Here is a 21,400-nt window from a genome sequence, read left to right as displayed (position 1 = left end):
TACCAGGGTTTGGGTATACTTCTTTTTTTTACTGAATATTTTCATACTAACAGTTTTAGAGGACACAGCTGCTTGCATGGAGAAAGTGTGAAGAAAATAACTGGAGGAAAAAAAAGGAGAAAACGTACATCCCAATGCCCACAAATGGATCTGTCCCTCCACCTTTGTGTTGCTTATACCAAACACATTTTGGTGTTGTATGCTGTATTTGTATCAGACATTTAACCTGTGTGCAGCAGTCAAAGATAGGGTCAGGGAGCCTTTTTGTCTTGCTACGGGGAGATCAGAAAACATTGCTTATAGGCTCTTATTCTGAGATCTGGTTTGTAAAGGCAGTGATGCTATTTCCAGGGCCAGGGGGAAAAAGGGAGACCCTGGAAAGTAATTAAATACTGTGTTATCCAACACTCAATACTGTAAGCCTATCATAAATCAAATACCTCAGTTTCCAAGAAAAGCACTTTACAAAGAAGACGCACATAAAGGCTCACCTTTTCAACAATGATGAGGTCTCCTACTTGTATGTTAGAGCTCTTCACCTTCACAGTCCCTGCAGAGGGAAGACAGCAGTGTCACAGCCCCGTGCAGCAGGGCAGGGCTGCTGCCCATCACCCCAGTGACAGCTCTGACACCAGAGCCATTACAGTCGGGAAAACACTTTCAGTACGTGCCAGGCAATGGTGCAAAACCAGGAAAACTGCAACACTGATCCATTTGCTGCTTCCCCAGGTGGCTGAAAAGCCAAAGCTCAGCTCCCCAAGCCAGGACCTGAAAGCCACAACTAAAATGGGCACGCGTTCAAAAGCAGGCTCGTTCCATCCTGCAGCACAGCGCTGTCTCTGGTCACCTCAGCTTCCTCTCCTTCACCTCCGCAGGGACACAGCCCAAACCACCCCTGCAGAGAGCAGGCGCTACCGAACACATCTGTGTACTCCTTTCTTTGCAGTTGCTCCAAACAGAGGGTTAATTTAACAACTGGCTAGTAATTTCAGATCGCTAGCCAGCTCCTGATCTGCCTTCTCAAACTAACTAGCGATTTAAAAATCCATTAAATTGAACCTTGCCTCTCTGTGTCTGTTTTACTTCAACAAAAGCCTCTGTAAGGTGCTGTGATTTGGGTAGAAGTGGGGAAGGCACGTGGCAGCTCGCCCTGGCACAGACAGCACTCCTCCTGTACCTCCACATTCAGGGCTAACTGGCCAGATAGCAGTGCAGGGGTGAAGGAGAAGGGGGAGGGGAGGGGGAGCAGAAATTAGCACAAAGCACAAAGGTCACTGGGATTTTACTACTGGCAGTCCCTTCATTAGCATCCTTCTCAGGATATGCTTCAGTGTTTCTGCTCCAAATTAACAATGAAAGCCTTTCTGGGCTCCTGGCAGCCTGCTGCTTTGGTGACACACTGTGTGCTTAACAACATGCTTCATCACTGCTGCTAATAAATGCAGACTTCCTTGCATGCTGTAATTATTCCTACAAATTATAAGCAGTCATGGCCCATTTCACAAATATCTCATAGGTCTTCGGCAGATTCTGGGTTTTGCCACGGGGGAGATTTATATTTTGGGTTGTTTGTTTGTTTTAAAAAAAGGTAAACAAAATGAATGCTGGGCTAAAAACATCCCTGCCAGGCAGGAAAAGCACCAGGGATTAAGAGTCCATTACCCTGTGCTCCAAGAGGATGCAAAAAAGCATCCTTGGCAGCCTTCTGCCCGGCCATCCAAAGCTAGGTGCTCTGACAGATAACATCTCTTCCTCCCCTTTTAGGACGGTTATTCATGGAACAACAAAAAGCGCTTTGGAATATTCCTCTGTGCAAAGAAGGTTAGAATCCCACACAGCACAGCACAGCAACCCCTGTGCAGCACAGCCCACGGGAGGAGAGGTGCCCTGCTTTGACCCTACGGGGGACTCCCTCCTAAAGATCGCACGGATGCTGTTGGTGGTTGGCAGTATAGAAATGCTTCCTGCAGGGCTCGGGGATGGAAGTTTGGTTTTGTATCACTTTTCCTTAATGAAATAAAGTTGTGCTGGAAGAAAAAAAAAATGCTCTGGCAAAGCTACAACACAATTGTTTCATATCATTACGCGCATTAAAGGGCTTTTTGCATCACTACTCTGAAAACAGCAATACCTGCTCCAAAATGTTTTCTAAAAAGCAACTGGAACACATTTGCCTTGCTCAATAAGCCTCCCGACATCAGCTGTTTTAAAGCAAAAGGAGCTCTGTAAGCACTGCATGCTTTCACAACTCCTGTATACATATGCGAGATGCCCTTTTTAGGTAGCAGAGCCAATTCTGCTCCCCAGCTTAGCCCCGGCCTCTCGTGGATGACATCCCTGCAGTCTGCACCATATGTCCCACCACGAAGGCACAGGACCAGATGTTTCCTTTGACTCAGGACTCCCATAAAGCAACTTACTCAAATCGGTTTTATTTTGATCTTGGGAATTCTGCAATACCTCTCTCCTTCTGTGGGGAAACGAGCTCCTACACGTTAGATGCTTTCTCACACATTTGAGAAACTAGCTAATAACACAACAGCTTCATTTCCCAACGTTGCTTTGTTATTAAAGTATGCCTGTAATAAGAAATAGCTGCTTTTATAAAGGCACTCAGAAGGGCTTTCTAGGAACACCCAGGTCTGTTAGCACAATCACAGAAAAGCAGCTAGTTCTGATCTCTTCTGGTAAGGAAAAAAAATGTGATTCTTGTTTCATTCTGAATTGTTTGGTTTTGATAAAAGCCAGAAAGGAGATCTTATAATGCAAGCACTTTGCTGCAACTTTATCTATGGCCTTTGGAATCATCACCAAATTTGCAGTGTGAGGATATACCACAAAGCAGATTATTTAAAGTATTCAGCCAGGAGAAATGCCTTTTTCTGTCACACGAGCACTTAAGATCTCACCATAGATGTGCACAGCTAAGGCAGAGTTCAAAATAGTTCATCTGGCATTGAAGATTACAGAGCAGTTTATTGAAACAAGTTGAATGCATGCCAAGAAATGAAAGGTTGTTCGGATGCACTGCACCCAACTTTGGGCTTCTGTGGCTTTTATGCTGTATAAACTGCAGAGCGGGGCTCAGAGGGGTTGGGAAAATATTGTTTTTGTATGGCTGGTAAACGCCAATGATCTGTATCTTTAGGAGCACCCCTCGGTAGGAGGTCTCCTCCCATTCCTTTCTGTGGAGTCTCTCTCTGTTATACAGTGTTACCCAGGGAGGGCAAGAGAGAGAGAGAAGAAAAACAAACCAAGAATTTGTGAGCACGGTTCTAAGCTTTCTATCATGCAGAAAGTCAGCACACAGCCTTCTGAACACAAGGAGGTTTGTAGGTTTATGAATAGGGGATTGAAATTTGATTATTTTTTATTACAATCCAAACAACTGTCTTTTAAAGGAAGAGCTTTCTATTAAAAAAAAAAAAAAAAAAAAAAAAAGCTACAAGCCACTGGTTCATCATTTTGGAACGTAAACAGATCGTAATGGTGGAGGAGAAAAAAGGTTCAGAGCGATTTGTCTTATGATGTTAAAACAACACAGAAAATACCTGCCTGCCCTGCATCACACTGCCCTCCAAGAACACTACAGACACTGCAATTCAGCAACCGTGTTCAAAATAAAACGTGATCCAAAGAGGATTCTCATCTTCTCTCTACAAAGAAAGCAGCTTGGCAAGGCTTACAAAGGTGAGCAACCCCAGCACCCGACAAACTCTGCACACAGGAGCAGGGCTGGGCTGCACGGGGACTGGAGCCCTCATATCTGTGCTCACTGCACCCTCACTCAGAACAGCACAAGAGCAGTTTTGTTGATTGATTCTTCAGTATGTTTATGCACATCTGTGCTTCAGTCACCCTGACTTCATTTACACCAGAGAACGTACTCTCAGCCTTGATGTTGCTGTGGGGGAGTAAGGCTGAAGATGGGAAAACTATTCTCCAGTCACCTTAATGGCATCTTAGTGCAATTACTCGGGGGAAATAAAAATAGCTCGGAGAAAGCTACAGAGCCATTAGATCCATTATTGCCAATCTCCCAGAGCAGCAGTGCTCAGCATCATGCCTCACCTAATCTCCCCCTCCTAAGCACTGGCTTTAGCGGTGGAACTATTGTCAGCCTTCAACCAGCCAGCAACAATCCAGAGGGCTTTTGAGCAGCGCCCCTCTGCACCGCAGGGCTGTGCCAGTATCCCGAAGCACAAACTGTGCTGCGAAACAAGAACAAAACAAGTCCTACCCGGAGTTTCCCAGCCGCACTGAAAATTAACGGTTACGTTCAGCTGCTCTCAACTTAACTCCAACTTTGCCATTTGCTGCTTTTACCTCTGACCTAAAGAAGCTCCTGCTGGAAAGTTAGCCACCTTTTCCTGCTGCTCACAGACACATGCACTCAGAAAGCCACCATCGACCCCCAGCCATGCTGGCATCACACACTGCTGCTGCGGTCAGAAATGCCTCTCAGCTGTGGTGGCCTTTTCAAAAGTGGATGTTCACATCCTCTGAAAGGCTCGACTACTGACAGACTCTGAACTTCGCACGAGACAGAAAATGGCTTTGCTCCCCCACCAACTTGATAATCACAAATAATTCTCTGTGCTTTTTCTGCTCTCACCTACGCTGCTCGAGGGTTTCATTGCTGATTCTACACCAACCGTGTGCTAATAACAAACAAAGTGGCTTAGGATTTCCAACCACTGCCCAGCTGCCAATCCTCCTTGGGTTCTTTCACAAAATTAGAGAAGTTAAAGGATTGGGGGAAGGGAAATCATTCATGGGAAACGTAATAGCAATATGAAAAGAACTGAAGGAGAGGTCAGGCCCCTTATAGATCACTGAATAGAATCCAGAAGGCAACTCTTTTATATTTTTAAATAGATGTAGTATACCCCTCTCGGGTGAGGCTTTTGTTGGTTGCCAAGCATTTTAAGTGTTGTAGTAAGAACATGTTATTAAAAGAGGATTTAATATTCAGAAACTCAGATTCCCCAGTTTGGAGATGTCTCATAATTCCCAGCATGTGAAACATACACAGCCCTAAGCAATCACTTTTTAAAAAGCAAGCTTTTTAAAAGTGTAGAAGCGCAATTGTTGGAAGCTGTGCACTTCTAACACACCTCGTGCACTGCATCTTATTTCAGGGCTGTAAACTTTTATAGCAAAGACACTTGAAAATAATAAAAGTTGCTTAAATTCAGCTAATTCCCTTCTTAAAAACAAAGCCATGGCGTCACCAACACTGTCACAGTATTAGCAGCCACTGTAGCAAGGCAGCATTCAATGTTTCAAATGAGACTTTAAATGCCTTTGTTATGTGTGACAGAGTCGTAAACAAGAGGCAGAGGCAGCAAGCAGCACCAGAGCTGCAGCCTGCGCTCATGGAAGTGAGGGCTCTGCATTCCTCACTGCTGGAAGAAGGGGCTAAAGAAGATGCAAACAAAAATAAGAGAAGATATTATCAATACTGAGGAACTGCATCTGTCACTGCTTACAGAAACATATAGAAGGTGTGGTAAAAAGCTTGCATGATGCATGTCACAGAAGAACTATGAAACTCAACCAGTATTGCATTTCAACAAGGGATGGAGTGTGTCAGTACGTCAAGCAATTCGCCTGAAACGGAACATGTGCACATCCAAGCTCCATCAGGACAGAGTGCTTGCACTGAACTCTGGTTTGCAGTAGGCATGCTGGAAGGGTTCCCAGATCTGGGCACGGCCACACGGCCCACCTCCACCCTCACACGTTGAATCTCCTTTTGCAGAAAGGACAGTTTTCTGACAGTTTCACAGACTGAGGTTTGATTTCTTGGTAAAATGCTTGTGCAAATAATCTGACACTGTGGATCCTCCTCACTTCCCTTGGCACACAGTTGTTGTTGCCATCAAGGAATATGAACTGCAAGTTTATAGGAATTGTTTGCATATCTGCTTCTCTCACCCACACTGTGACCAAGCAAGAAGTGCAGGCAGGAAGGACAGGAGAAAATGAGGAGAACAGCAGCAACACAAAGAGCACGCATCTGTTACAGCCCGCTTCATCCTACTGTGTGCTTGCAGTGTTTGCCTCCCTCCTCTCATTCCTGCACCGCTTCTCTCTGCAGAAAGGAAAACATGTTTCCCTCCCGGGAAAAGCCACCTCTGAACCCCAAGGTGATTCGCATCCGATTTCATTTCCTTTGCTTACTCAAATCTACCAAGAAGGAACAGTAACCTGGAGAAAAGGTTTGGCCCATGCCAGAATTGAGAACATTGAGAGTATGCAGCTTCCATCAGCTGCATGGAACCCAATGGAAGCAGCTGCAGGCTGCACGGTGAGCCCCAGGGCAGCTCCTGCAGGCAGCCAAGCAGTGCCTGGGCCGTGCAGCTCCCAGCACAGCTCCACACAGCCCACCCAGCACTCACCTCTCCCCGTAAGCTTGCTGTAGATCTGTGAGTTCACCTCCTTGTCGCGCATGTAACACCTGATCTCCTCTGCAGCCTCTCGGATGACGGTAACAGCGAGCACAAATCCCTGAAAGGGAACAGGGCAAAGAGTGGATGGAAAGGCAGCAGAAAAGGCATCTGCCTCTAACAGGCGCCGTGCAAAGTATTCATCAGTAGTGATGCCATCCATTAACTGAGAATGAAGGTTCCTGCCACAAATAAAAGCAACGTTTCTGGCACATGGAGAATGATGAGGATCACCTGTACAGGTCAGACTTTACAACACGCCTGTCTGATTCCCTTAACTAAAATTGTACATGCAGAGTCCCAAGGAAAGGCTATTTATTTTTATTTTTTTTAATGCATTCAATGCTGCTTTTGCAAATGCTGAAACTGGGAAGCCATCAGGTAACCTTTTCAGAGAAGCATTGCACCCCACAGTGCTGTTTTGCACCACCACGGAAGTTTTCATTCCGGTAACCAACAAATTGAGAAAGCAGTGAACATTTCTCTCCTATGTGCAATCTGCATCTGTGTGCTTAGCTAGAAAGTCCTACCTGCTTCTCAAAAAGGGAAAAGAAAAAAAAAAAAAAAGCATTGGAATTTTCAGCTTATGTTTTAGCTGCTTGAAGAGTCTTCAAATAATGACCTCAAAATATTCCCACATGTGCAGTCTCACCATGCCATCACACAGGTCATCCTATCCCCAGCCCTGGGACTAGCAGCCAGTGGTGAACAAAGACCTTTCTTATGCTGTTTTCTGGCCACTCCTGAGCCAAACCCCAGTTGCTCACCTGGCACAGACAAGCCACAACTGCCTGTACAAAACCAGAAAGGGAGTTCCTGTGTACTTACAGAACAGGATCTGGTGAAATTCTTGTTGGATTCGCACTGCAAACGGAATTAAAAGTACTAATTTGAGAGAGAGAGCAGTGCGATCCAGGCATTGACACGAACAGAGCCTTGGCAGCTGTGTCCTCAAGTTGCACTTTTACTTCTTTTGGATTTACGCCAAGGATTTCACTGGAAGCCTGAAAGGCAGGAAAAATTCCCTCTGCCCCTCCTCAGCCCAGCCTCTCTTAATAGAGCCATGGACTTTCTATCACAACCATTTCACAAAACAGCAAACAAACAGCGCCTGAGAGCACTGTGCTGCCATAATCAAACCTCAGTTGATTTTTTTTTAAATGCTTCTTTAAAGCAAAAAGGATTTATTTCTAAGCTCAAAATTTTCAAAGCTCAGGAAGGTGAGTGAACCCAACCTGAGTTGGTTTCTGCTCGGAGCAGCAGTCGGATCAGAGACCCTTCTGAATCAAAGCTATCCTGCAACACTATAGGCTGAAGTGCAGCAGGAAAGATATTTGCATAAAGAGAGAAATAACAGTTGTACTTGGATAAAAGCTGGGGAAAAAGTACAGCTACCTACATGAAAGCATTTGCCAGTTTTGGCTGGTTCATGCAGTGCAGTTCAGAGATCTAACAGCCCCACACAGCTATTCTTCATTACATCCTTTGACAGCATATGAGTTTCTGCTTCAAAACTGATTATTATTGATTTCCTTTGATCAGATGAAACATGTGGCTATCAAAAGAAAAGGGCAAACGTTTAGAGGAAGGAAAGAGTATCTGCACCTTGAACAGGTACGAGGCTACACAAGTTTGTCTCTCTATATTTATATATATGGTTTTTATATTAAAAAATGGCAGTTATTTTACACGCAGGGCTGTTTCTCAGGTTTCTCTCATTTGTTTTTCACAATGTGGTTAAACCATGAATCAGTCTGTTGACCTACGCCTAAACTGCAGGTCAAACTGTTTGGCAGGAGAGCATAATTTGCCTCCGTTGCGCATATGGCCACTCTTTAAGGTCACTTCAGAGAGGTGCCCTTTGGTCCCTCGCTGCAGTAACCAGGCTGGTCTGGCCTTGCAGTGCTTGGGCTCCTTGGGAGGGCCAGATGCCCTCACAGACCCTCCACCAGCACACCCTGCCTTCGGAGAAGCTGTGAGCAACACACAAATCAGCAGGGCAATGTATTTATTCTGGTCCCCACTTACTTCACCACTTTATACACAAAGTCCTGATGCCTCTGCAGTCACCACGTGCAGTGCTTGAGAGCTCTGTCTCTGCTGGCATCCCACTGATGAACAAGGTAGAGGCAGAGACCTCTCACACCCCAGGGGCAGCTGTATAAAACAGAGCCCAAAGCCAGAGCAGCTATCTATGTGACATGTACAGAGCAGAGCCTGAAACAGCCAGCTAAATAAATGATTTAAGGTACAAACTTACAGCCTGGAGAAAGGGCAGCAAAAGAAATTGTGTCAAGAAATGAAAGTTTCTTAAGTAAACAAACCTCAAATCACCTACCAGAGGAACCCAGTATGTGTAGAGCGCACCAAGCCTCATTTCAACAACAAATTGAGAGCAGGCCAAGAGCAAGAAGTAAAGGTTGAAGAAGTATTTGAACTGGTTAAATAACACCTAGCAAAAACACAAAAAAAGAGAAAAGAGGTCAATAACAGAGCTTGGAAGTCATACAGGTTGCACTAATGCTCTGAAACATTTCTGCTCATACATACATGGCCACTTAGGGTAGTCTTAAAGTATTCCTGGAAACTCTTTTCTAAAGATCAACCTACTCTTCCTGGCTGATGGTATCCTGGTTGGATAACACTGCCACGCAGCCAGGCCCGAGTATTAACACAAATAAGTCGTTTTGTTTTGGTTTTAAACTTCTGACTATCTTCACTCTGCAAAGAGACACTCATAGCAAACAGCAACATCATTAGCTACAGGATTTGGTTTGCAAAAAATCACACCATCAGAAGAAGCCAATGAACTCAGAAAGCTTGGCTCAACCAGAGACCACTTTCTGACTTTAAAAGTGGGCAGAATTGGACTTGTTTCTGCCGCTGCTACCAGAAGTGTCGGATGGATGATCCAGCTGCTCCAGCAGGGATGATGGAGCTGCTCCAGCAAGGAGCTGCTGCCCATCCACACAGCAGGCTGCTCCCCCAGCAGCTCCAGCAGGTGAGAGGCACCATTTCCCCCCTCGCCCCTGAAATGCGGAGCTGTTCTGCTGAGGCGCAAACACCAACCAGATGGCACTCATTTGCTTCTGTGCTCACCTACCGTAACAGCGCTGGAACTGGGCACAGCGTTGGGTAGGATGACAGGAAGCGCCTTTCCTCACACTTACCCCAGGGAGAAACGTAAAAAAGTTGTATTTCTGGTTGTTGATAACATTGCGGGGGTATCTCTGGTCTCTCTTCTCTGGATGGCCAAGCCAAACCGTACGAGGCCTTGGGTCTCTTCTCCCACAGCATCGTAAGCACTCACAGCACCTACGAGAGGAACATCTGATTTTAAATAAGAAGTTACTCTTTAACCATGATTCTCACACACACCCCAGGCCCTCTGCACCTGCCAGGACAAACAGCCTAGGATCCTCCATCAGCCACCTCTCATCTGCTACTGTTTTCCACCACATTAAACCACCTGTAAACCAGGAGCTCTCCTCCTCACCAACCAGCAGGTCAGATCTACAAACTTACCTTTGTCTTACTAACAAAACTCAAGAGAGAGAAATCTTTCTCCCACCCATGACTGTGTACAATACCCACATCACAAAAGCTGTTTGCAACATGAAGCAAACAGTATGGTGGTGTGAGACACTCAAATTCACAAACTTTACATACATTTTATTTCATTATATTTTTATATTTTATATATTATATATTTTATTAAGTTGGTATCTTTTAATTGGGAGTTCTCTTTTTCCTTTGCAGATGAAGAACTAAGATAAATAGTCATTTTACCAGTTACTTGCCTCTCAAATAAGTTTGAAAGGATAACAGATGAAACAGTGATGTTCAGATTGAATAAAAAAATAAAACGGTCTATAGAAAAAAAAAAATCCCTTTTTTCTGTAATGTAGGAAATAACACAAGATTAGCCTACATCTCATGTTTTAACTACAGTGAACTCAGAATGATAGAAATCCAAACAAGAGGCTTTGCCCACAGGAACAAGGCTGGTATTCACAGCTTCATTTGGACGTGCTTCCAGCTATGGTGGGAACCACTCAGCCCTTCCAGCCATCTGAAACCAGTTACCTTTGTTTATTCTGTAGGCTGGGCCTCTCTTAGGGATCCTAGTCATCAGCAACAGGAGCTAGGTACCTACATCCAAATATTTACAATAGGACGAAGCTTGAACAGCCTACTACTGTCGTTTAACAGATATTTTACTTGGGCTGGTAGTTTTTACAGTGTGATTTTCACCAGTGTGCTCCAGAGAAATTTCCAGCCATCTGGGCAGATTGTCAAGCCAATATCTAAACCTCCAGAGCAGACTTCCAGTCACGTTAAGTTCAGTAACTTACAGAATATTTAGTCTAGAATGTGCATGAAAACAGTGAAAGAACCCGCCCAGGTAAGCAGGACATTCCACCTTCAGGGCAGTGTGCTCCACCCGGCTGTTCACACCATTACAGTGCTGTCAACCTAGAAGGAAGTTAACAGCTAGCACTGCAAAACCCTTACAACTGCTCCTTCCTGAAGGGCGCTGCAAGCTCCAGTACTGACAGCAACTCTGAAGGGAGGGAAGTGCAACGTAACTGCTCAAAAGCGAAACGACCCGAATTTTCACATGTGTTCTGCAATGGAAGCCACAACCGCCTTGAGCATTCCCACCACACAGACACTCGGTGCTGTAGGAATTTTAATGTACAAATGATGTGTTACTATAAGGCTTGAGAATGCACCTAAAAATACCAGTTCTAAGTACAGACACAAAGGCCATGGAAAGATCTGCCATGAAAAGTCACAGGTTTGTGAAATTCCTGCCCTGCCACACTCACAGCTTTCGCAATGTCCTGAATTACAGGGAAAGCAAACCTAAGACCTCATCAGACAAACAAAGGAAAAACTTCCTGCTCAGCAAGTTTTCAAAGGCAAGTACCAGAAGTATCAACGTTTGAATTAAGAATACCCAGCATTTCTCCTACAAAGTCTCCTACACAGCCTTTCAATACATGGCTTCTAAGCAACATAAAGGCATTTGTCAGAAAGAAAACAAAACAACTTTCAACCAGTGAAATAATACCAACAATACTACAACCAGCAATGACCAAGCTGTGTGCTGTGACAGCATTCAGCTGCAGAGCCAGGAATCCCACCAGGCACCGCCCCACTGCTCTGAGCTGGAAAGCATGCAGGGCAATGAAGGCTGATCTTTATCTCACATATGTCCAGGGAAATCCCCAAAGAGAATGTTTTTAATTCTTACTTTTCTAAACCAAAGCACGTCCCCAGGATGGCATTTAACCCTCTCTTTTTCCCCAATCTTGTTCCCCTTCTGTCCCGCAGACTGCCCGCACTGCTGCGCCTTGCTGGGCATGCAAAGCAGTGCGGCAGCATGTCAGAGGCAACAGTTATTCCTGCACACCAATAGTGCCAGGGAATGCATGGCCTGGCACATTGCTAGCAACAGAGCTGCTGGTAGGAACACAGACATCCCTTAAGCACAGAATGACCACAGAATCCTAGAATCACCAAGGCTGGAAAAGACCTACAAGTTCATCCACTCCAACCATCCAGCTGTCACCAATAATTCTCACTAAACCACGTCCTTCAACACAACATCTAAATGTTCCTTGAACATCTCCATGGTTGGTGACTCCGCCACCTCCCTGGGCAGCCCACTGCAGCGCCTGACCACTCTTTCAGATGTTTTCCCCAGAAAAGAAAAAAAAAAAAAATATCAAGTCTCATTGTACTTATTTCAACTCTGATGCTGTCATTAATGAGGAATGCATACCTAAGCCCACAAGTTCTGTTTGAAAACCCTTTGTATGCCATCCTCAGTCCTTACAGGGTGCCTTACGCAAACAGGAGCGGCTGCAGCAGCACTCAGTGCTTCCACAGACCAATGGCACATCCCACAAACCGCCCAGGGTCACGTGCAGGCAGGATGACTTCACTACCTGACTCCTTCTGTATTACACTGCCAACGTTGCAAGCTGAGTAAACGCCACTTGTTACCTCCCATGTGCACCCCAGAGGCATGGAGTGCTTGCACAGAGCAGGGACAGCCATGTCTGTGTGCACCCTCCTGCGCTGCAGTGCTACGTGTCAGACTTGGGACACCCATGTGCAAGGATGGCAAACTTTTACAAACATGAAAATGTTTACAAAGACAGCTTAAACGAAGAAGTTCCCCTTGTGTTACGTTATTCACATTCTAAATCACAGTTTGACAAACAAAAAAAACCCAGACTCAGAAATCACCCTAAAGGACAATCGCTCAGGAGCATCTCTTCTGAAATAAACTGCCTCCCAAACTCCAAGTCCTATAGGCAGTGTAGCTCTTCACCTGCACTGGGAGCTAAATGAACAGGAGCTGCTGAAGGTCACGGGGGCTCACTGTGCAATCACAGGGAGCACTACAGAAATGCACTCTCAGCAATGATGCAAGCAGCAGTAATACAACAACTGACTGTCAGATGTGTGATGAACAGCCATCACCAAGCAGCATGTTGGACAGAGAAACATTTTAGAGAGAAAATGAAAAAAAAGCTTATGAATGCACAACAAAACTAATGGAAAAGTGCCACATTTTCCTAAAACTGGAGTAGATTTAGTCCAATCAGTGCTGAAGCACATCATATATTTAATCATTCCTCCAACAGTCCCATTTCTCAGATGACATTTCCATGTTTCTCACAGGTGACACTGTTAAGCATCTGCAACCTACAAACCAGCCTCCTGCATATCAGAATTTTAAATGCATATAAACAGTTTCCTACTGATATTAAAAGCAAATGAACCAAGCCAAGCCAGGCAGGCACACTGCCCAGCTCTGCCAGCACCCCAGCCCAGCCCTGCACACCCACCTGCAGGCGGCCAGGAGCTCCCATCTCCCTCTGCTGACTTTGAAATGGAATTTGCCATTTTAAGCAGACCCATAGAGCACAAACACGGACTGTAAAGCTCCTCCTCCCCAGTCTCATTCCCTGTTCTCCCTCCCGCATTCCTGGATCAAGGCCTCTTCACATTGCAGAGGCATGGTGAGCACAGCAGCTCGCTGGGTTCAAAAAAAGCCTTGCAGGATTGCAAACTGAGACCATAAGCTATTTAGGGAAAAACTTCTGCTGTGCACTGAAAGGAGTGCCTGGAGGGCTTCGGGAGCTTGCAGCTCACTCCCATCAGTGCTCACCCCGGGAAGCTCCCATGCCACACCGCCATCCTCCACCACTTTGTGCCATCCTCCCTTCCCAACTGGCACACATCTGAGTGGTCCTCAGAGTGCTGCAAGGCCATTGGGAAACGTGGCTGAATTCATGGAGTACAGCTGCAAAGCACAGAGAGCACACGCTCTCTGACAACAGCCAGGAAGGCCCACATGAAAGTTATGCTCCGGAACAGATAACCACTACTCCCATTGGTTTATTAAGCACATGCTTTCTCTCACTAACACAGATCTCAGCTGTCTGGACCATTATTCATCTCTGCAAAGCTACTGTACAAGTTCCTCCCTGGCTGCTCTTCAAAGCACACTACAAGCTAAGGCTGTAATCAAAGCAGCATTGAGATGACACCTGTCCTTTGCTGCTTGTATGAGAATTAGGTATGAGAATTGGGCATTTATTCCTTTTTTATTTTTTTCTATGAAGTCATTCAGTCCATGAAATTAAATCTATTTCTCACTCCAGAAGACACCAAGCCAGCAAAATCTGTCTAAGAACTTGCCCCCACTGGGGAAAAAGGCAGACATGCTAGAAACTGCAGTCAGTCTATGTTAAAATGAAGCCTTTCACAGCTTGGTTACCAGCAGATTTTCACATGTATAAACAAAGATGACTTGTGAGTGCCTTTGTTTGTGTTTTTCTCAGAGGAAACAGGAGGAAGGTCCTGATGACAGCGCAGGGCTCCCCAGACTCCATCCCAGACCTGACCCCAGGACCTGCCCTGGCCTGCTGACTGACTCCTCCTGCAGTTGCTCATAATACTTTGGATTCCTCCACCTCAGTGCTTTGCTACCCACACCATCATTTGATTGAATTACAGCCTAATAATCAGACAAACAAGACATAAGCTCCCAGGAAGCAATCAAATACCCAAACAGAAAACCTAAAGCCAAGTTATTCAGACTGCCATTAAGAAAAACCCCACGTAATCTTCCTTCAGAACTTCAGGCTGCCAGCATTTCTTGATGGCACAGAAGCAGCTTCTGCGTGTCTGCTGACACCAGCTGAGGTCTGATGCCACTGAGCTGCAGCTTGGGTTAGGTGGAGGTTATTACTGCCAGCCACTACCAACCACTTCATAGTAGAGATGTGCCAGAGATCAGAGCATTTTCTGACCAAAAAAAAAGATTCAAGAAGCTTTGAGAAATTTCTCTGGCTGCTGCTGCCTCCTCTCTCTGAGCCTTTTCAATCACATCACTGAATTCAATGCCATGGTGGCTGCACCCCGTGGAACCTGTCCAGCAGCGCATGTCATGCAGGGGCTGGGAGTTCTGTGCTGCATCACACGCACCTTCCTGCTCAGCCTTAACTGCCACAGACACTGCTACATCAGCTCACAGAAACTGTGCTGATGTTTAGTATTCATTATACTGCTCCCTATTAAGTACAATAACTTCAATTAGAGGAACCTGAATGAAGGCCATCAACCCAAACCATAACAAACAATGGGAAAATAACAATTTCCTCTCGTTCTAGCAGGCATTATTTCCTTCGAGGCTTTGCTTTCTTTTGCTAGCATCACTCACCGCGCCTACAAACACATCCAATGCAGAGCCAAGTTCTGCACGGCAACCTGACAGCCGGGTAACCCGGGTGCCCCGCGCGCACCAAGCCGTCTGCAGGCAGTGCCATTTCCCACCGAAATTCGTTCTTACTCAGCTTCCTGTCTGGAAGCACCGGCAGAACACATCCACTGCAACATCCAGCATAAGGATATTGTATTGCTTTCGCTGATACAGTTACAGAGCGTTCAGCCGGAGACCTTCGGCACAGCCCCGCACACCGTTCCCAGGCAGAGCCGCTCCCACGGACCATCCCGCAGCTCCCGGCTCTCACACGGCTGTTCCGGCAGCGCTGCTCCGTGCCCGCCGACCCCCAGCGGTGGGTTCGTGGGTTCGATAATCGCAGGCCCCGTTCTGCCCCAGCCCCGGCTCCGCAGGGCCGCCCGGCAGGATCCTTCCCAGCGCCGGGCGTGCCACGGCAATGGCGCCGGGAACGACCTGTCAGCGGCCGCCAGCTCCGTCCTCGTCCTCCTCCTTTTTCTCCTCTTCCTCCTCCTCCTTTTTCTCCTCTTCCTCCTCCTCCTTCTCCCAGTTCGCTCCCTCAACCGCTGCCCAGCGGCGACCCCCGCCCTGCAGAGGCCCCGAGCAGAACCGCGACACGGGCAGCAGCACGGCGAGGCAGCAGAGCCCCGGCCTCGCGCAGCCGCCCCGCAGAGCGCTCACCCGCTGCGGTGCTTGCTGTCCATCCGCTTCTTCTGCCGGACCGGCTGCAGCGGGATGTTGTCGGTCATGGCCGCGGCGGCCGGGGCGGAGCGGGGCGGGATGCGCTTCCCAGCAGCGCCTCGGCTCGGCGCGGCTCCGCCGACGGGGCCGCGCTCCCAGCACGCAGGTGCCGCGCCCGCCCCGCCCGGTTCGCCCCGCCCCGGCTCGGTTCTGACCCGCGGGCGGCACCGGCTCGGAACCCGCTGGCGGGGTACCGCGCTGCCGGCACCCGTGCCCGCCCGCATCCCGCATCCCGCATCCCACCTGCCACTTCCCCTTGGTGCCCCCAGCTCTTCTTCCCAGCCGAGCTCAGCACCCTCATACTGGCATCGCTGGTCTCCTGCACGCACAGCCTCTGCATGCGTGGCCACCTGGGCTTTCCCGGAGCAACAGGCCCGCGGCACGACCTGTGCGTCCTCTGCCTCCTTCAGCCGGCACATGTGGACGGGTAGAGGTGCTGCTTGTGTCTCCCGTTACACCACCCCTCCACCCACATCACAGGACGAGGATCCCAGGGCTGCCCCTCGCATCATTCTTGCCTGATGACCATCACCCACACCCGGCCACGACTCACTTTCAGGCCTGATTCAGATTTCAACTGTAAATTCAGACAGGAGTCGTCCCAACATTTCTGTTCTGTTTAAGACTCAAAGCTTTTCTTTCCCCGTTCCTGCAGCCACTCCCCATAAGACTTGTGCTCCAGACCCTGTTCGGCTTTGCTGCCCAGCTCTGGGTGTGCTCCAGGGGCCTCAGTGACCTTCCTGTAGTGAGGGGCCCAACACTGAGCACAGCACTTGGGGCAGCCTCACCGGTGGCAGTACAGGGGGGCGATCACCTCCTGCTGACCACCTCCTTCCTGCCTGAAACCACCAGATTCACACCTGTGCACCCCACGGATGGAGGAAATGCCCAGTGCTGATAAGGATCAAACAAAACAGAGCTACATGTCCATCTCAGCATCTTCTGCTGCAGTCTTGGTCACCACAGGATCTACATCTCTTTCTAGTTCAAGGCCAGCTTTCACTCATCCACTTGCAGACTGCTGGCAAAACCTTTCCCTTACCAAATAACCTGCCCACAATCGGTCACCAGGCAAAGAGATCTGTGTCCTTGTACCTGCTGGCAGTGCTGCTGCAGCTCCTTGCCCTGCCTGCACTTTGTCTTGTAGCTCATCGTCCTGCTGAGCTAAAATACCACAGTGACAGTGACCAAGAGCAGGGAATAAGTGAGCCATAGTGTAAGTCCAACAGCTCTGTCTCTTATATTAAAGCACATGAGGCATTCCCATTTAAAACATACATTACCTGCAGAGTGCTTTCCTGCCAAGTTTCACCGTGGGATTCTGGGCAAGTAAAATGCATGATAAAAATGATGAATCATTATTCAGCAACACCACACAAGCATGCTGTGTATTGTAATATACAAACCATGGCATTCAAATGACAGGCTTTAAAATACCCATTGGGTGCAAAATACATGTGTCCTGATGGAACAGCAAACACTGCTCTGCAGTCCTTCAGAGACTGCTCACACTGAAATGAAAACTGATGAGCATCATCCTAATGCTCTAATTGCAGCCACAAACTCCATTTTTTGGCATATCAAATTCTGAATGGATGGAACATTTGTTTTTTTAAGATTAAGTTTAATGTAATCTTAATTAACAGTCATAACTTTCCCAGTGAAAAGGGAAAAAAGGAAAAGAAAAAGAAAAAGAAGGAAAGAACAAAAGAACAAGTCCTGTCAAATTTTGTGGGGAGCTCTGTTTGCTCTCCAGCCCTCCCAGAGCATCAGCTCAGGTTGCACTGTGGGTTACAAATGAACAACAACTGCGATCGTCAGTTCTTTTCTGTGCAGTTGCAGCCTCCCTGCCTCACCCTTCTGCCTTTCCCCCCAGGTCTCCATCACCCATCAGGCCCCTCCTCTCCCTCCCTGCATCCACTGCCTGTGGCACAGCTGCTCACCCATGGGCAGAGTTTTCAGAGCGCCTCACAGATCCTCACACTGACCTGGATCTCTGCCTCACACCAATTAAAGGTAAGTAAACCATAGAATCATACAATCATACAATCATAGAATCGTAGAATCATAGAATGCCCTGGGTTGAAAAGGACCATAATGATCATCTGGTTCCAACCCCCTGCTGTGTGCAGGTCGCCAACCACCAGTCCAGGCTGCCCAGGGCCACATCCAGCTGGCTTCAAATGCCTGCAGGGATGGGGCATCCACAGCCTCCTTGGGCAGCCTGTTCCAGTGCCTCACCACTAAGCTATTATGGGGTGGTGCCTACCTTCCTCCAAGAAACAAGACCAGTGCCGGTTACCCACTCAAACAAGAGATGTTTGCTTTGACAGCATGTTTGCAATGTTTGACCATTACTTATTTAGCACAGTATGCCATAAATTTTATTCTACTCTAGTTATGCATTTAAATAAATGATTGAGTCTGTCACGCACAGGATTCCTGTGATTTGAGCTGATGAACACTATTGAAGGTGACAACACCAATACTCTGCTTGGCTTTTTATATGCTGGAAGAGCAATAAAGTTTTGGGGCTGCATTGGCTTTTGCTTACTATGTTTGTTGCTTTTCCCCACTGTCCCCAAACACGAGTGCCAAATTATAGGCCATTATAACATCTAAGGGAACGGCTCAGATGCAGGTGTGTAACTGGTTGCACAGACAGCTCCCAACTGTGGCATTTTGCCTGTACCTGTCATTACCTTGTTTCATAACTGCAAGCTTTACAAAGGCCAGGGTTCACCTTCTTTGTCTGAAAATGCTGCCCTGCACACACGGTGCAGCTCCATCTGCAAGGCACACAGCGTGCAGGCGCAGGGAGCCGGCTGCTAAGGGCTTGCAAACCTGCAGGCATGCGTGCATGATTTCCCCACACACAGACTCACTCACACAGATGACACGGAAACAGAAGCTCAGGGGAGGAGAAACGTCACTGTCTCAAGGCACTGCTGGGACAGATCTGGGCTGTGGCACTCACTCAAAACAAAGGCAGCGTGCAGAAGATGCCCGCTCCCAGAGCTCAGCAGCCGCACACGCAGTCATTGCCAGGAAGGAGCATTTTGGTAAGAGAAACACAAAACAAACAGGGATGTCGGAGCAGGAACTGTCAGCACTGCGCTGTCCTCGCTTGTGCGCCCTGAGCCTACGTGGGATGCATTCAGCTCTTAAATTTATCTTCCAAGCGTCTGAGCTCAGACAAGAGCACTGCAATTAATGGGCGAGCTAAACACTACCAGATCACAATGCCCTGTTAACACCTGCATCTCTGATCCGCGCAGACGGCTTTGATATTATTTTTTTTCTTTTGACAAGTGGGCGATAGCGGATATCCTTTAAGCCCATATTTAATGAAGCCCTCCATAAATCCATCAACACTTGCTAAAGGAAACTACAATAAAGCTCATTCTGCCATAGGCTTTGCTACGGAGGGAACATTTGGCGTTCTCATAATGAAGCTGCAGAGCAGAGACTTCTCACGCTGATCTGAGGAAGTGCAGTATTTGTATGGGATCTTTTCCCTCCTCACTCAATTATGTGTTGCAGATCAAGAGGAGGACAATCCCTCAATATCGAATTTTCACAACAAGAATATCGTCAAGCTGTCATTCCTTTAGGACAGCTGTCAGATATAAGGAACAAGGACAGAAAAAGGTGCTGATTTCAAGAAAAATAAACACTATTTATTCTTGAGATGATTTTGCTATTAGCTTCAGCTGTTTTCTAAGCTGTTCCCATGCTGATTTTTACTGTTGTTACACATCCTGTGGGTGGGATCAAAGAAATGAAAACCTTCAAACTGAGAACAAATGGTTTACAAATTTGTCATACATCTTGCGTTTGTGAACTTTTCAAAAACCATCTCTAGACATCGGTCATTGTGTCAGACCGACAAAACCGATGGGGGAACAGAGGAAGGGATAATGAAGAAATGACACTTTTCCAAATCTGGACATGGTGAGCTGAGAACACATCTGGAGATGTAGATATGAAAGCAGCCGATTGAGTGACCGCCTGCTAAACGTTAAGGACCTGAGTAACCGAGCTGCCTTTCCCAAAACAGCCAATGTGCCAGCAAATGACTGCTGCTCTGAACATACAGACTGCACAGGGACAATTTTTTTCCTGAAACAAACGTGCAGAGAAAGGTCTTCAGGAGTGTAAGGGGCCGTTAAGCCAACTCTGTGAGCCTGATTAAGCCATCTCAGTCAACACACACGCAATTGCACAGCCACTGAGGGCCCGGGAAGGTATCACACATGGAGGGTTGCAGCACAGATCCTGCCTTACTGCAGCAGCAGTGCAGTACACCCTCCAGTGTTTTGCTCCATGCAGCCCTGGGGCAGGCACAGCTGGCCCTCACATTCCTGTAGCCCCCAGCATTGGTGCTGGTCTGAAAGCGGAGATGAGCTAACTGGAGAATGGACAAATGGCCCAGAGCAGTTAAAATAAAAATGGTACCTTATTTATACTGCGGGTCATATTTGTTCTTACATCTATCTAAGCAAAAGCATAGAAACTTTTCTATACAACAGTTAGCAAACTGTTTTCTAAAATTATTTCTTTTGTTGTTTTTTTGCTGTTCGCTGTGTCCTGCTGGACCAGAATAGGGAGGGAATCCAGAAGCACCCCCTGTATCACCATCCCAAGGGCAAGCAGGCTGCAGATCCCCCCCACCCCTCCACAGCCCCTCAGTGAGCTGCCCCTGTCAGAAGTTACATGTGACAAGAGTGAGACTCATAAGGAGCTCTGAAAGGAGAGGGATGCTGCGCTGGACTGGCTGGGAAGGCCAGCACATAATTTAGGTACAACGAGCTCTAAAAATCACACCAATAAATCAGCATCTGTCAGACACCTTCTCAAGTATCAGTGGCATTAACAGAAGAAGGCTGCAAAGAAATACCACTCTTTATAAGCAACTAAGTTCAGTTACTGTAAGTTGCTTTTTAAGTTCAGAAAATAGAAAATATAGGATAATGTAATACAACGTAATAATTTACAGCAGTGTGCAACTGATGGTTTGGGTTTTTTTTTTGCCCCTGAGTTACATTTCCTGCCCTGCTGGGTGTGCAGTAAGAGACTCTTTTCTAGGTCAGTGATGAACGCGAGACAGAGCTGAGTGCACGGCCAGTGCTCACCCACAGCCCAGCACAGGATGGGACCCCCAGAGCTCAGCACCAGGGGCTGAGCACCACTGAAAGCACCAACCGTGTGCCATCACCCAGCTGCTATGAAAGCTCTCTGCCTCAACTGCTGTCTGGCAAACACTGGCAGCCACTTCTTCTAATCCCAAATGTACCTACAACCACAAACTGCTGCAAACACAGTGCTTTTCATCAGGAGAACATCACAGACAGACACGTTGCTTATCCCTGCTCCTCTATCTCAGCCTATCTGCCTTCCCACTGCTGCAGGTCCTTTCCACCTGGACCACGGCCACCCATGC

At 47.2% G+C, this 21,400-nt stretch overlaps 1 protein-coding gene across 2 annotated transcripts in view; it reads right to left on the bottom strand.

Moving 5' to 3' along the window:
• The window catches only part of ATP9A (ATPase phospholipid transporting 9A (putative)), a 52,521-nt gene extending 36,528 nt beyond the window's left edge, over positions 1-15,993 (bottom strand). For both annotated transcript variants that reach the window (XM_042884893.1, XM_042884895.1), the window contains exons 1-5: positions 15,898-15,993; positions 9,623-9,767; positions 8,791-8,904; positions 6,405-6,513; positions 492-550 (exon numbers count right to left, since the gene is read on the bottom strand). In XM_042884893.1, the coding sequence (XP_042740827.1) occupies positions 492-550; positions 6,405-6,513; positions 8,791-8,904; positions 9,623-9,767; positions 15,898-15,965 (495 nt within the window). In that variant the 5' untranslated portion in view covers positions 15,966-15,993. The remainder of the gene's footprint in view (positions 1-491; positions 551-6,404; positions 6,514-8,790; positions 8,905-9,622; positions 9,768-15,897) is intronic.
• Positions 15,994-21,400: the final 5,407 nt, after the last annotated feature.

The sequence above is a fragment of the Lagopus leucura genome, unplaced genomic scaffold (assembly GCF_019238085.1).
Source record: "Lagopus leucura isolate 7727_CA_CO unplaced genomic scaffold, USGS_WTPT01 Super-Scaffold_100047, whole genome shotgun sequence".
Classification (NCBI taxonomy): Eukaryota; Metazoa; Chordata; class Aves; order Galliformes; family Phasianidae; genus Lagopus; species Lagopus leucura.
This window is presented reverse-complemented; position numbering and strand designations above follow the sequence as displayed.